We start from the raw sequence: 16575 nt of genomic DNA on the forward strand, positions 1-16575 counted from the left end.
CTTGTTTAGGACCAAATTCAAACTGTGGCTGGCACAGTGCACATAAACTGCTTGCTTGTGCTTCTCTTTGATTTTAGCTTGGGCACCATTTAAACGGCCACTCATGGCAGATGCGCTGTCGTATCCCTGGCCACGTAAAAACTGTAAATCAACGCCTGCATTTGTCAGCTGACTTTCGATTGAATTGGCGATTGCCTCCCCGGTTAACTTCTCGATATCAACAAAGGACAAAAAATCCTCTCTGATGCTATATTGGCTGTCATGCTGGTTCACGTATCTGACACAGACAGAAAGCTGCTCCCGCCCTGAAACATCTTTCATTTCATCTGCCAACACAGCGAAACACTGCGCGGAGTTTACTTTCTGCACCAGTTTGTTTGTTATCACATCTCCAATTATGCTGATTATTTCATTTTGTACGTCAGGACTGCAGTAGCTAGCGTTTGCTGCACATTTACCCAAGTGTTGTAACAGTACTGTGTCACCAGATGTAGCCCTAAACCTGAGTAAAGCCCTGAAATTTCCGTCATTGTGAGTTGGCTCATTCAGTGTCACTGGTCCCGAATCAATAACACCTCTCAGGGCGAGTTCTTGGCGACCGCAAAAAATCAACATTGCAATGATGCTTTTGAGTTTTTCTCTGTTTTCTTCGACTTGCCGTTTTTTTTCTCTCAGAATCTAGCCTCAATGAAATTGCTTCCATTTTATTTTTGAGAACCATTTGGAAATTGTCCGCTTTCAAACATGCATCCTTATGATATGCCTTTTGTGCATAGTCTTTGAACGTCTCTAAGGTCCCTTTCACACTTGAAAGTCCGAACCAGGGTCTGAACCAGAGTCTGGTTCTGGTGCTTTCACATCTGTTATTTTATAGTCATTAGGTTCAGGACTTTTGCTTTCATACCAGCGGACCTTGACTTGAACTTTTGGCTCGCTGTTGCCGCCAGGTGCGCTCGCTGTTGCCAGGCACGCTCGCTGTTGCTAGGTGTTACTGTTTGTGTTTGTTTTATCACTTCCTATGATTGATCCCAAAGTCCGAACCTTTGATTTCACATTAGACATTCATGAACCTTGGTCTGAACCGAGACTACCTCCTGAGCTTGGACCAAAGACCGAGTCTTTGATCCCTGTACCCTGGCCCAAGAGGTTTCCCATCTGGCAATCTGGTTCGAACTTTTCTGGAAAGTCTGAAAGTCCCGACTAAACAACATAAGTGTGAAAGGCTTAAACAACACGTTTCCAGTCTGAGAAGTGGACATTAATCAGCTTGCCAGCTTTTCTGTGCCCTCCCTTGCCCACATGCTCGACTGCAAATGCAACACAGTGCTTACAGAAACAACCGTCGGACCTTGTTGAGTATACTAGCCAGATAAACTGGTCAATCCTATGACGTTGGAAACGTAGTTTACCTCCTAGTTTTGTAGGGAATGTTTGTCCGATATTGGCCGTCCAGTCCAGTGAGTATATTTCTCTTCTCTGTTCGTCTGATATTTCCCCACCAATATAATCCACAAAGTCGTGTGAAAACGTTTCCGAGGTAGAGGACGGCGGCGGGTCTGCTAACTCTGGCTCCGTTTCCGAGGAGGAGGGCAGTGGGTCTGCTGGCTGCGGGAAATCATCTGTAACGTCCTTTTTTCCCTTCTTTTTTTGAGTCGGGACACGTTGAAACAAAAAAATCACTGATTTTATGAATATTAACTTTACTGCTATTACCTGCTTTACTAGTAGCTTTTGGCAGCTCCATTGCTTTTGGAAAGCAAACTTTAGAGCTAAGATTCGACCATTTAGCTAGCATAACCAGTGGCAGGTTGCTTAGCTGACTCGTCAGACCCCTGAGCCAATCAAAAGCGCGTGATTTTGTTATCTATGAAACAGACCAATAAGATACATCATGTTTGGAAGCAAATTAACTGACAGGTTTAACGTCTGTCAATCGATCCCTATTTTAGTTCAAACACCCACCCTCGTACTGCATGCGTTCGCCAACTGCATCTCTCCGGCCGGCAGTCTCGAAGGAGACGCCTCCCCACTTCCATGACAAGCTGATCTCGCAGCTGCTCCTCCAGGCTCGTGCCAAAATTACATATAGAAGCTAATCCTCCCAAGCTAGCAATGTAATCAGCAAAAGCCTCTCCAGACTGTTGTCGACGGCTTCTAAAAGCAAATCTTTCCGCCAATACCTTCTTCTTTGGCATGTAAAAATCCCACAACGTCTGTAGCAAGGTTGCAAAAGCAACTTCACCGAACTTTGTCGGTGATATCAAGTCCTTTAACAAGGCTAAATTCTTCCGTCCAACCACGGACAAAAATACGGCTCTTCTCCTATCTTGCTCAATTTGGTTAGCAGACAAGAGTTGCAGAAGCCTTTCTTCATAACTGTCAACCGTTAGCTTTGTGGGGTAAAATCCTGGTGAATGTGCAATGTGGGAAGCAGCATTTACAGCTGCCTTGCTAGTGGCCCGTGGTAAAGCACCGGTGCTGATGGGGCGTGACTGGATTCGAGTGCTTAGCTTAGTTTGGTCAAAAGTGAATCGCGTTTGTCAGATCCGACTATGGCCGGACTCGATGAAGCAGCAATAATTGGCAACGCTGTCTTCGGGAGGGGGGCGGAGTCAGCTTGTGTTCGTCACATGAATGCGTCTCTCTGGGTGTGTCGGAAAAAGCAGTGGTTCGGCCTGGACTCGCCTTGTCACGAAAGTGGCGAGGCATCTCCTTCGAGACTGCCGGCCGGAGAGATGCAGTTGGCGAACGCATGCAGTACGAGGGTGGAGTTTGAACTAAAAAAACTAGGGATCGATTGGCCACTAAATTGGGAGAAAAAAGTGAAAAATCAGAAATACATTAGAAAAAAAAAAAAGTGAATCGCGTTGCCGCATCTGAGCCAGTGGAGCAAGTGTGCTCAGAGCACAGAGCAGTTTTCAGTGCAGAGCTGGGCCGTGCAAAAGGCCTCACTGCATCCTTGCGTGTATCACCGGATGCTGTACCAACATTTAGCAAAGCGAGGCCAGTGCCTTATGCACTGCGTGAAGCCGTGGATAACAAGTTAACCGAACTCGAACAACAGGGAATTATCTCTCCTGTGCAGCGTGGTGAATGGGCTGCGCCGCTAGTGTGCATTCTGAACAAAGATGGATCAGTGCGCATTTGCGGAGATTATAAGGTGACGGTAAATCAGTGGCTTGATGTAGATCAGTACCCACTTCCAAAACCGCAGGATTTATCCTCCACTTTAGCAGGTGGAAAGCATTTCACTAAACTTGACTTGACGCAGGCCTACACTCAGCTCGACATGGATGAGAAAAGTAAGCCGTTTCTCACCATCAATATACACAGAGGTCTCTATGTATGCAACCGCTTGCCATATGGGGTTGCTAGCGCGCCCGCTAATTTGGAGCACACTATGGATGAAGTATTACCAGGGCTTGATGGCGTGGTATGCTACTTAGACGATATGTTGATAATCTGCGCAATCTTAAACAAGTGTTACAGAGACTGGAAGAACATGGGCTGAGGCTTAACAAAGAGACATGCGCCTTCTTTTCAGAACAGTGTGGCCTACCTCGGGCATGTAATTGATGCCGAGGGTGTGCGCCCAATTAAAGAGAAAACTGAGGCTATTGACAAAGCTCCTGTGCCAAAAATGTGACAGAAATGAGGTCGTACTTAGCCATGCTCAATTACTATGGCAAATTTATACCAAACCTGTCCAGCGAGATTAAGCCTATGACTGGGCTCCTCCATAAAGATAAAGAGTGGTTGGACAAGAAAATGTCAAGAGATGTTTGAGCGTACTAAAGCACAGCTTGTAGCCGCGCCAGTGTTTACACATTATGATCCTAAACTGCCTGTAATTTTGGCATGTGATGCTTCGCCTTACGGCATAGGTGCTGTGATTTCACATCAGTTTCCAGACAACAGTGAGAAACCTATAGCCTACGTGTCTAGGACACTCACTAAAACAGAAGTCAGCTATTCTCGGATAGAGAAAGAAGCACTTAGTATCATCTTTGGGGTGACCAAGTTTAATGACTATCTGTATGGACAAAAGTTTACTCTGCTTACAGACCACAAACCACTGCTAAAGATACTAGGGCCCAAGACTGGAGTGCCTACATTGGCAGCAGCTAGGCTGCAGAGGTGGTCATTAATTTTAGCAGCATACCAGTATGACATACGTTACAAGCCATCCTTACAACATGCAAATGCGGATGCATTATCGCGTCTACCACTACAGACTCAAGAGGCAGACTCAGATTATAGTTCTGTATTTAGGGTTTCATTCTTGGATAAAGTGCCAGTGCCCTCACAAGAGATTGCACAACAGACAAAGACTGATGCAGTACTACAGAGAGTGAAGCACTTCACACTGAATGGTTGGCCAAAGCATTTGAATGAAGATGAGTTAAGGCCATACTTCATAAGAAACACTGAACCGACTGTTGAATCTGACTGTGTGATGTGGGGTTTCTGGGTAATCATACCAGTGGTGTTAAGACTACAGGTGTTATGTGAATTGCATGAAAATCACCAGGGAATGGTAAAGATGAAGGCATTAGCCCGTAGTCACTTTTGGTGGCCAAACCTTGATTCTGACATAGAGTCACTGGTAAACAGTTGCCAGACATGCCAGTTAAACAGACACCAGCCTGCCACAGCTCCTGTTCACAATTGGAGCTGGCCTAACCATCCTTGGCAGATGATACACATAGATTATGCTCAGAAGGGAAAGTTCAACTTCCTAGTGGTCACTGATAGCTATTCACGTTGGCCAGAAGTAGCTTTGATGAGTAGCACTACATCTGAAAAGACCATAGAAGTTTTGAGGGGATACTTTGCCACTTGGGGTCTTCCAGGTGAACTTGTGTCTGATAATGGACCACAATTTGTATCTGCTGAGTTTGAAACATTCCTGAAAAACAATGGGGTGAAACACATTAAGAGTTCTCCTCACCACCCAGCTTCTAATGGGGCTACAGAGCGTTTGGTGCAGAAGCTGAAAACAGCTCTTGAAAAGGGAAAGAGTAGCAATATGACGTTGCAGCACTGCATACACACTTTCCTATTCTGTTATAGGAGTACACCACAGTCTACTACAGGGAAAACACCTGCAGACTTGTTTCTCAGACGTCAATTCAAAACCAGGTTGTCTCTCACCAAACCTAATTTCGCAGAGTCCATGCAACAGAGACAGGACAGTCAACAGGCCAAGCAAGCAGATAAGTTGGCACAAGTCAGACACTTCCTACCAAAACAGAAGGTGTTGGTTCAAAACCACAGGGGAGGGGAAGGTGTTAAATGGGTGCCTGGGTGCATTGTAAAAGCCATTGGTCCTGCCACATATCTTGTGAAAGTGTATGGAAAGGTTTACAAGAGACATGTCAATCAAATGATCAATAGTGAGATTGAGAACTGTAATGTGTCAGATGAATGTGATGATGATCTGAGGGTTGTTCCACATGTACCACATGCATGTGTAGCGACGCCTGTAGACGTTCCAGAATCCACTGAGAGGGTTGTGCAGCAAGGATGGAGTGATACTGCTCCCTCCTCAGTTGCAGAGGGTGTCCAGAGGCCGCAGCGGCAGGTGAGGCCACCTGATAGGTTAAATATGTGAGAACCCAGTTGTTGTTATAACAATGTCATGTTGAAAAGATGTAAAATAAAAAATGAAATGTTGTTGTACTATAAATGTACTGGGTTCAGATCTCAGGGGAGGAGTGTAATGTATGGAGATACACATGAAAGCAAATGTTTTTATTTGCAGTAATATGTATTTTATGTTTGACCTCTGACCCTCAATGTCTATTGGTTGTGTATGTTGTATAAATGTACGCGCGCCACTCTGGTGCGGCCCTTGGAAGAAGACAGAGCAAGAGGGTCACTCATGTGTTTTCCTGCCTGTTTAACGCAGTCGTTTTGTAATGTTACTACAGTCTAGTAATAAAAGAGGAAGACCAAGATACACCTTGATCGTTGTATAATTCAGTTATCCTGTAGATACACGACACACATGGCTCTCCATGGCACATGGTTAGCCACCCCTGGGCTAGGATTACATTAGCCTTAGCCCTGGGCCCGACAGCAGACCTGCTATTGTTAGCACTAGCTGTAGTCGTACTAGGACTGCACACGCTGAGGAGTTAGCGAAGCTGTTAGCTGCCAAAGAACCGTTCCGAAATAGCTCAGTTATTCTTTAGTTGATTTTGTGCAATTGTCTTTTGTCGAAAAGTTTTTTTCTTCTTCCTCTTTGTTTCTTGCTTTAGCCGTCTCCCCTCTGGCAGCTCTTGCTGTTTGGGGGACCTTTTTGTGTGGTGTTTTTTAGACGGGAATCATGGCCACGAACAGTGGAGAGGAATAAATGACGAATATTAAGAACAAGAACAGAAAGACGATAAAGACGTAAGAAGTGAAGAGACGAACGGGACTAAACTAAACGAAGAAGGGAAAGAAAACGACAATGAGAGAAGAAACGGAACAAACGAGTGAACAGATGGCGAACGACAGAGAAACAGTGGAGAAAGAGAGAAATATGGCTAAGAGTTGGCTGTAGAGGTGGAGGGAAGTGAAAGCATTACCATGATGGAGATATTGAAGGAGGTGAAGAAAGCGTGTGGAGAGGAAGTTGGTTGCAGAGTAAGAGGACAGAAGATTTTTGAAATCATAATTGTATCTTCCTTAGAGTATTGCCCAACTTATACTGCTCGGTTTACAACATAAATCAGTCGGGAGACGGATTCGAAATTTCCCGTCATGACAGCCGGTGGTTTTGTTATACAACTGTGACGTGACACTCCAAGTCACCCGTAATATCAATACCCTGGTCCGCCTATAGGTGGCAGCAACGGACCAGGTATAATCACAATATATAACACATCCCCACTTAATGAACATGTGGCATCACTAATATCAGAAAACCTGTAACAAAATAAGCCGCTATCATGACATGTAAACACTATGTTGTCCATGGTAATAAAATGTATCAAATCCCTGGAATCGAAACTCTTCAATTACAAATAACTATAAAAATGAACAGTCCCCTTTACTCCCAGTGACAAGAAAGAATATTCCTTTTTTTTTTTAAACTAAGGAAATGAGGTGGACTACTCAGACCCTGTCATAACCCTGGGGATTATTCTGCCCCATTCTTCAGGGTCTGGCTACTATAAATCTAGGCGTTTAGGAGACCGCCGTTCTCTCTGTGGATACCGGCAGTTAGCACCAGCCTCTGGTAGATCTACAAGGGGTGCAACAGGGACAGACGTTGGTGTGGAGCATGACGACAGTTCTGTCTCTGAAACTGCGGAAGAGGTGGGCCCAAAAGAAGCAGGTTCTGTGTGACCTGGTTCATTCTGGGTGAGTGTGGGTTGGGCTGGGTTGTCCTGCTCGTAAGGCTCAGCACAGACCACTGGTAGTGGTGATGTAGTGTTCCCAGACACTGTTGCTGCAGCAAGCAGTTGGTCTGTTTGTCTCCTCCAGACGGTGTCCTCAGTGGTCCGGACTGTATAGCACACAGGCCCTGCCTGTGCCAGGACAGTGGCTGGCACCCATTTTGGTCCGGTGTTATAGTTGCGTACCAGTACACTGTCACCTGGGAAGAAAATCCTCTCTTTTGCTTTATGTTGGCATTGTTGAACCTGATTTTGTTGTTTCAGGTGAACAGTCTCTTTGGTCATTGGTGGTTTTAGGAGGTCGAGTTTGGTCCGGATCTGTCTCTTCATGAACAGTACCGCAGGAGCAGCTCTTGTGGTTGCGTGGGGCACATTTATGTAAGACAGCAGGTAGCTGTTCAGCCTCTGGTGGAGAGAGCCTTGGCCCTGAGAAGCCTTCAAAGCGTGTTTCATGCTCTGAACAAATCTCTCTGCTAATCCATTAGTAGATGGGTGATAGGGGGCAGAGCGGACATGTTGTACTCCATTTACCTCGAGGAATTGCTCGAACTCTTGTGAGAAAAATTGGGGCCTGTTATCACTCACCAGCTGTTCCGGGAAGCCAAACCGACTGAACATTTCCCCAAGTTTCTCGATGGTTTAGTCAGCTGTTGTCGATCTCATTATGGCCACTTGCTGTGTGCATCAACTGCCACCAGAAACATCCTCTCCTCGAACGGGCCAGCAAAATCAATGTGGATGCCCTGCCAGAGTCCCTCTGGCCATTCCCACAGGTGGAGGGGGGCTGGCTGTGGCATGCTGCGCACCCGCTGACAAGTTTGACATGTTTTTGCAGTCTCTTCTATTTGCCCATCCAGTCCAGGCCACCAGAAGTAGCTCCTGGCAAGTTCTTTCATGCAGACCATTCCACTGTGGCCTGCATGTAGCTGCTGTAGTAGCCTTTTTCACAGCGTGGGTGGAATAATCACTCTGCATCCACATAGGAGACATCCTGCCTGCACAGAAAGCTCATTCCTTCTTGCTAGGTACAGTTTTAGCTCTGGAAGATTCCCACTCCTTCCGCTGATCACAACATCTATCAGTTTGGAGAGCACAGGGTCGTTTCGGGTGTGTCATTTCATTTGAGTAGAAGTGATGGGAGCCTCCTCCACTTGCCTGAAGTAGAAAATGCTAGCCTGCTGTGGCTAACCATGGTCAACCGGCAGGGGCAGCCTAGAGAGGTTGTTTGATGTCGTAGTCACGGGCAGACAACAATAAGGCCCATTTTTGCATCCGACTGGCTGCCAAGGAAGGAATACCAGTATGGGGCCCGCAAATTGTTGTCAGGGGACGGTGGTCTGTCAGAAGGACAAATCTCCTCCCAAAGAGATATTTGTGAAATTTTCTGACCCCAAACACAATTTCCAGCGCTTATCAATTTGCGTATAGTTGCGTTCGGCTTGGTTGAGTGTGCGTGAAGCAAACGCGACCGGCCGCTCTTCACCACTGAGCATGATGTGAGAAATGACTGCCCCCACAGAGTAGGGGCAGTCATTTCTCACTCGCATGTGATGCGTGGGGGGAAGCATCACATACGAGTTGTAAGGGCGATGTGGGGTCAAAGAGTGTCAGCATGTCAGACTCAAGCAGCACCTTTTTTGTTTGCGCAAAGGCAGCCTCGCACTGTTCAGTCCATTTCCATGCCTTGCCATGGCACAGCAGCTGGTGAAGCGGTCACAGCAGAGAAGAGAGGCTCGGTATGAATTTCCCATAGTAGTTTAGGAGCCCGAGATAAGAGCTTCCACGATTGCTTTGATTTTGGATGGAGCTTTGTGTAAGCCCTCTGAGTCTATTACGTGACCCAAACACTCTACTGCAGACTGGAAAAACTCACACTTTGATCTGCGGACACTGAGTCCATATTCTTCCAGCCGCTGCAGTGTGGCGTCCAGATTTTCCAGGTGCTCTTGCTCTGTCTTCCCGGTGACCAGTATGTCATCCAAGTAGCATTGGACACTAGCCAAACCGCTCAGTATCTGGTCCATCGCATGCTGGAAGAGAGCCGGGGCCGATGTTATTCCAAAGGGTAGCCTGCAGTATTGATAGAGGCCCTTATGAGTGACTATTGTGAGCAGCTCTCTCGACTTCTCATCGACTTGCATCTGGAGGTAGGCTTGTGTGAGGTCAATTTTGCTGAGTTTTTGTCCTCCAGCCAATCCAGTGAAAAGCTCCTCAATGTGGGGGAGTGGATATTGTTCAGCCTCAAAACACTGGGTTTATGGTGACTTTGAAGTTGCCGCAGATTCTTACCGAATAATCTTTTTTTATAACTGGCACGATTGGCGTGGCCCAGTCACTCTGGCTGACAGGCTCCAGCACCCCCTCTTCATCAAGGATTCCAGCTCTGCTTCTACTTTTGGCTTTATTGCATAGGGAACTGGTCTGGCTTTCATGAACCTTGGTTTGCTATCCGGCTGAATGTTCAGTTTAACTGTTGTGTCTTTCATCATTCCCAGTTCCTCATTGAACACAACTGCATGTTTGTTCAGAACTGTTGTCAGATGTTTTTCACCTTTGCTCACCGTATGAATTGCAGGCCAGTCCAGTGTGAGCTCCTCCAGCTACGACCGACCCAGCATAGGTGGAAAGTTCCCTTTGACTACATACAATGGTAGTTTAGCTGTCTGGCTTTTCACCAGGACTGTGGCATTGACGATGCCTTTTGTTCGCACTGACTCGCTGGTGTATGCTTTCAGTTTGAGGCTGGTTGGCTGTAATGGAAGGTGTTGCAAGATTTCCTTGTAAACAGCATACGACACGATGGAGATGGCTGCACCGGTGTCAATTTCCATGCGCACTGGTTTCCCCTCCAGCAGTGGAGTTTCCCAATATCCATCTGGACCTCCCTGCACTGACAGTGCATACACTGATGCCTCATCTGATGAGCTGTTGGGCTCAGCGGTGGTGAGGCTTGGTTCCTGTGGTATACTGACTACCTGTTCATATTATACTTACCTGCAGTACCACCCCACACCCTAAAGAGGTACAGTTGACCCCTAGGGTTATCAAGTCGATGAGTTGAGACATACACAGATTAACTAGTGATAACTGAAATGACAACATGTGAATCTGTACGCTGTTCCGTGAGACTGAATAAAATCGGTAAACCCGAATCCGGTGAAACTACATCTTTTCATAAAGAACCCGTTATCACAGCTCCACACTGTGTACAGACTGTCTCTTTTTGAATTTGGGCATTGGCTTTTTGTTTACTTGCCTTGGGTTTCTGTCAGCTCCCTTACTTCTGCAAGCATGTTCCAGGTGCCCCTTTTTTCCACACTTCCTGCAATCCACGTCCTTTTAAATAAATTTATTTCTGATTTTTCCCTTTTTCTCCCAATTTAGTGGCCAATCGATCCCTATTCTAGTTCAAACACCCACCCTTGTACTGCATGCATTCGCCAACTGCATCTCTTCGGCTGGCAGTCTCGAAGGAGATGCCTCGCACGCCTCGCCACTTTCGTGATGAGGTGAATCCAGGCCGAACCACTGCTTTTTCCAACACACAGAGATGCATTCATGTGACGAATACAAGCCGACTCCGCCCCCTCCCGAAGACAGCGTTGCCAATTGTTCACCTTTTGCAGACACGTCACAATTATCACGTGACGAAGAAGACTGCGCCATGACGGACGGCAGTAAGTGATAGACCGGGAAATTCAAAAGCGAACAACAAAAACAAACAAAATATTACGACGGATGAGTAGCTATTATAGTTTAAATTTAAGTGATGGCTACCAATAATCAGAGTAATGTTGTGGAGTTGTGCTGTGAAGTGAGTCACCTTGTAGGACGGCACAAAGTGAAGAGCGATATGTGGATAAGCTAGCGATAGCAGGGTTAGCTACCGACTCGTACCTTCTTCCTACCAATGTGTTCATGGATCTAGCAAAATCGTCCAGTATGCCCGAGTTCAATCCACACGATCTGTACCACTATGTTACCAACGGAGTGTCCCCATACACAGGTGCTGACCTAAAAGCATACAAAAGTCTGGATGCTTACCAGTTCTTTGTAGCTGGTTGGGTTACAGAATCGCGTGCTACGCTCACAGCAGGGGGATGTACCTCATAATGGCAAAGGTATCTTTTTAACCTGTTTCCCCTAGGATGCCATCAAAACTCAAATCGACTGTCACCAAAAGCAGCTCATACTTTCCTTGCCATTTCATAGTAGGTTACACAGTCTTGCCATCTAGCTAGCATTTGGGTCATTCCATAGAAAGTGTTAAGTTGAGTCCACAACATTCAAAGGGGACAAGGAGGCATAATAAAACGGTCAGTAATGTTTTCAGTGTCTGAAGCCACTGATTCAAGTGTACTGGTTAGCATGAAGCAAAATACACTTAAATAATAAATATACAATTTGTATACTTTTAGCTGTTTTTTGTTAAATTACAATCATTTTCTCATGTCCACTCTGAGACCATTTCTCACATTCATGTAAGGTAACACTTAAAAAAAATCACATAAATCTCAGACTTTTATTGTTCTTATGAGCAAAAATACTTCCCTCTTCATATGAAATGTGTTAATTAAATTAAAAATGCATAATTTTCGGTTAAAATATATATGGCTTCATAAAGTCCGTCCATAGTCGGATCTAACGAGACCGGACCGTGAACCCCGGTCCCCAGTGGGCAACTGAATTAACACAAAGGCGATGCTTAGACCGCTACACCACCGCGAACCCCTGCAATACATGTCCTTACTCCAACAATCACCTGCAAAATGTCCTGTTTTGTCGCATCGGTAACATTTTTCATGAGCCCCCTTGTCCTCGGTGGAGACCCGGTGTAGTTTACCACTTGCACTGAGGTGCTGAGCCTCCCTGGTAGCTAGCTCCATTGACACAGCAATCTCGACAGCTTTATCCAATGTGAGTGAACCTTCAGGTAGCAGACGTTTCTGAGTAGCCTCCCTCCTCAGCCCGCACACGTGTCTGTCTCTTATGGTGTCATTCAGCACGTCATTGAATTCACAATGCTCTGCTCGCCTCCTCAGTGCAGCCACAAACACTGTTACACTCTCCCCTTCCTCTCGGTTTCTTTTATGGAAACGAAAACGTTCTGCATTTACCAGTGGCTCGGGGGAGAAATGGGCCGTCAACGTAGCCACTATGCTAGTGTAACCCACATGATTACATGTACCCTGTGACGTATGTAAGTTCCACGAGTTGCCTCTAGGAGGCACACGAGCTACAGAGTTTAAACCATGCAAACAACCGTCGACAATAGAGAAGAGAAATACGGATATTTAGAAATACGGACAACTTTGACTATGGATACCTGAATTATTGATATTTGAACTACGGATATTTGAGCTACAGGACATTTGAACTACGACAAAAAAGATCCCTCCCACGAAGCTTCCTTGGTGAGCCGCTAGCCAAAGCTAAAAAGTAAACAGCTTTCTGTGTTCCATGTAATCATAGCCATTTACGTAGGATATCTTGATTTTATCCAAAGACAGATGATCTCCTGTTGAAGGAAGAAGGAAGACTCTTTTCTCTTGTGTTTTGTACGCTGCTGGAATCCTGGTGAGATAAGAGTTTAAAATCTTGAAATCTAAAGACTGACAATTTTCCATTGGTTGCTAAGCTAAGCTAACCCAGCTAAAACGTATATCTATGATCCTTAGCAGTTCCCATATGATTCAGAGCTTTAAAACCAGTCAGGACACCCGGTCCATAGGGTTTATTTGATGTAGGAATGTTAGACATTTTAATAGAATAATATGTTTGTTGTTAAAAAAACTGTAAGCTCCAGTTGCCACTAGCCACCGAGCCAACTCGGGCTACATGGCATCCATGGAACCCATAGCAGCCAGCTAGACGTGAATTCACGTTGATAGTGCCGCAGCCTGGCTGCGATGACATTGTTTTTAACTGTTCTTACAGCAATAGGCTGTTGTCATTCAGCCGCATATTAGTTATATGTAGGAAATGATTTAATTCTGAGAATTGACTCTAGATTTGGGTATTTTTATTTTGTTTGTAATTGTTTGATAGAGATTGCAATTAATAAGGAATCTGTACAATTTTGTGCAGACTGGTTTTTTTAGTACCCCGAACAACCCCCCTTGCTACACCGTTTGGAACCCTTGGATACCCCCTTTGGATTGCCCCCATCATCACCCTGGATTTGGATTCATCATCATCGCCTCTACATTAACTTGCCCCTGTGATTGTGGTAGGATCTGGACATTGCACCTTGCACAGATTGGAAGACTGAATCATTCCCCCTTTTCTTTTCTTTATTATTTTCTTTGAGTGCACTCATACTTTATTTTGGATTATTTTATTTAATTTGTTAGTGTAGAATATGGCTGCATAAGTAATATATTAGAAGGGTATAAAATAGAATATAGATAGATACAGACAATAAATAGAATATTAGGAAGAACTTTTAAAAAGTATAATAGAGTAATATATATATATATATAACACATCTAATTTAGTATTGATATGGAAATAACTTTACTTTGAACTGTTGAAATAAATTGTTTTTTTTATTGTAAACTATACCCACGAGTGTGTGTGTTGTCTTTGGGGTGAGTACTAGAATCTGGTCTAGAAAAAAACCTACACCAATCTCCACTGAACTTAAGACATTAAACTGTAAACTATCCCTGCGCAAGCATAGGCCCATTCCCCTGTCGTGCAGGTTACACTAGCGTAGCTTCCGGTCCCAGGCTTGGCTGGCTGGACCAGGCAACGCAGCAGACCAAAAGTTTTCGGCCCCATTACACTCCAGAACGTTGGCCCAATCTTCTCATCTGCAATCCCATTTGCTTGAACCAAGTATTCAAAACGTTCTGTGTAGGAGCGCCACTGCTCAGTATTTTCATCAAGGGGGCCAATGCTCCCACTCATCCCCGCCATTTTCCCCTCGCTCGCCGCTTTTTTCATAAGTATCTTACCTCTGCCGACTCTGCAGCCTCTGACGGTGAAGCTAACTTGCTAACCTGCTAGCTTCCAGCTTTCTCAGCAACAGTCCGGCTCAGAATCTTCAAAACCAGCGCAGAAACACACGCGGATGTCGAATAAGATCCTCGTCGCCACTTTGCTGTGTCTTCCTTAGAGTATTGCCCAACTCATACTGCCAGGTTACAACATAAATCAATCGGGGGAGGGAATCGAAATTTGCCGTCATGACAGCCGGTGGTTTTATTATACAACAACTGTCACGTGACACGCCAAGGCACCCGTAATATCAATACCCTGGTCCGCCTGTAGGTGGCAGCAACGGACCAGGTATAATCACACTATATAACAACAATGAAGGATGAAGACGGGAAATCCAAATTGATGGACGGCGTTTCTAGCACTTTTAAAAACATACAGTTACAAAGTGCTTTACACTCAATACACAAAATATGAATAAATAAATAAACTATATTGAATAAATATAAAGCATGGCATAGGGAGTAACAGACCAAGCTAAAAACGACCCAAAACAGAGGTCAGGGGTGGGAAGCTATAAAAAGGCTTGCCTGAAAAGATGGGTTTTTAGAAGCCGCCTAAAACAGTTCAAAGACTGAGTGAATCCAGTGTATTGAGGGGTTTTATTCCAGAGGCTTGGGCCTAAAACTGCAAAGGCGCGGCCAGCTTTTGTTCTGCATTCGGGGTGAGGAATAGATAAAAGACCGAGGTTTGAGGATCGGAGTGGTCGGCAAGGGGAGTGAGGAATGAGAAGATCAGAAGGTAACTGGGGGCAAGACCATGCGTGCTTTAAATGTAATCAGTAAGATTCTACGAATTATTCAGAATTTTACAGGAAGCCAATGGAGAGATGCAAGAACATGGGGTAATATGGGACCTACGGCTAGTTCTGGTTAGTAGTATAGTTCTGGTTTGTAGTCTAGCAGCTGAATTCTGAACCAGCTGTAGACGATTTAAAGTAGCTTGGTTGAGGCCAGAGGAGAGGGAGTTACAGTAATCTAGAAGGGAGAAACTGAAAGTGTGAATTAATTTTTCGATATCCTTAAAAGACAAAATACTTCGGATTTTTGCAATATTTCATAGCTGAAGAAAACAGGATTGGACAAGCTTAGTAACATGGTGATCAAAAGACATTCTGGTTAAAGATGATACCAAGATTTTTAGTATTCTGTAAATTGTGTATTTAGCATTCTGTGAATTTTGTAAACATAACATCCATTGCACATCTGTCCATCCTGGGACAGCGATCCCTCCTCTGTTGCTCTCTCTGAGGTTCCTTCCTATTTTATTTTATTTTTCGTCCCTGTTGAGGGTCTAAGAACAGGATGTTGTGTTGCTGTGAAGCCCCTTGAGGTAAATTTGTAATTTGTTATAATGGGCTGTACATATAAAAACTGACTTGACTAGTTTAAAGAAATGTGATTTGCAATTTTAACTGAAGCAGTTTCTTAAGGAAATGGTAGTATTTTTTGCTGTTCCATCGGTCCAAACACATGAAGAAACCTTTGTCGTATTTATTTTGGTTTGTCTCCCACTGCTGTCCAGGTACCGTCGCTTCCAGCGCTCTAACAGTGTGACAGCAGCAGTACAAGTAAGATATAAAGCTTTGTTTTGTGGTTCTTGGATTTTTTTGTTTTTTTTGTTCTTTGGTCCAAATACATCGAAGTATTTAGCATTTTATCATGTTGTAGTCTTTGAGCTATTTATTCCCATTAATTATAATTTTATTCTGTGCCAGCCCCTGCATGTCAATTCATTCATCCAACAGTGATGAGATTAATTATTCATGCAATAAAACATGAAGCTGATCAGTCATTTTGATCAATAAATGTAGGCAGATCTGGACATGCCAGACTTTCTGGACACACCACTGGACTCGCCAGACACGGACATTGACATGCCATCCTCCGGGAACATATCTCGACAATATTCTCGAGACGCGGCCACCTCCACTGTTAGCATCCAGGGCTCAGGGAACCACTACCATGCCTGTGCTTCAGATGACTATGAGGATGTGGGCTTTGACCCATCGATCCTGCCACCACCAGACCCTTGGATAGACAGTGTCACCGAAGACCCACGGGAGGTCAGCTTCGACAGTTCAGCCATTCTTGAGGTATGGACGTGTTTATTCCATCGGTGGTCAATGCATTACCAACACACTCACTGAACCTAACCTTTTTTCAGAATAGCTGTCAAACTTGTT

At 44.8% G+C, this 16575-nt stretch overlaps 1 protein-coding gene across 1 annotated transcript in view; it reads left to right on the plus strand.

The window, feature by feature from the left end:
- The window catches only part of dlgap1a (discs, large (Drosophila) homolog-associated protein 1a), a 365484-nt gene that overhangs the window by 285023 nt on the left and 63886 nt on the right, over nucleotides 1–16575 (plus strand). Inside the window, exons 12-13 of the mRNA XM_056293184.1 lie at nucleotides 15915–15960; nucleotides 16204–16455. Coding sequence (XP_056149159.1) covers nucleotides 15915–15960; nucleotides 16204–16455 — 298 coding nt within the window. The remainder of the gene's footprint in view (nucleotides 1–15914; nucleotides 15961–16203; nucleotides 16456–16575) is intronic.

This window comes from Lampris incognitus, chromosome 14 (assembly GCF_029633865.1).
Source record: "Lampris incognitus isolate fLamInc1 chromosome 14, fLamInc1.hap2, whole genome shotgun sequence".
Lineage (NCBI taxonomy): Eukaryota > Metazoa > Chordata > Actinopteri > Lampriformes > Lampridae > Lampris > Lampris incognitus.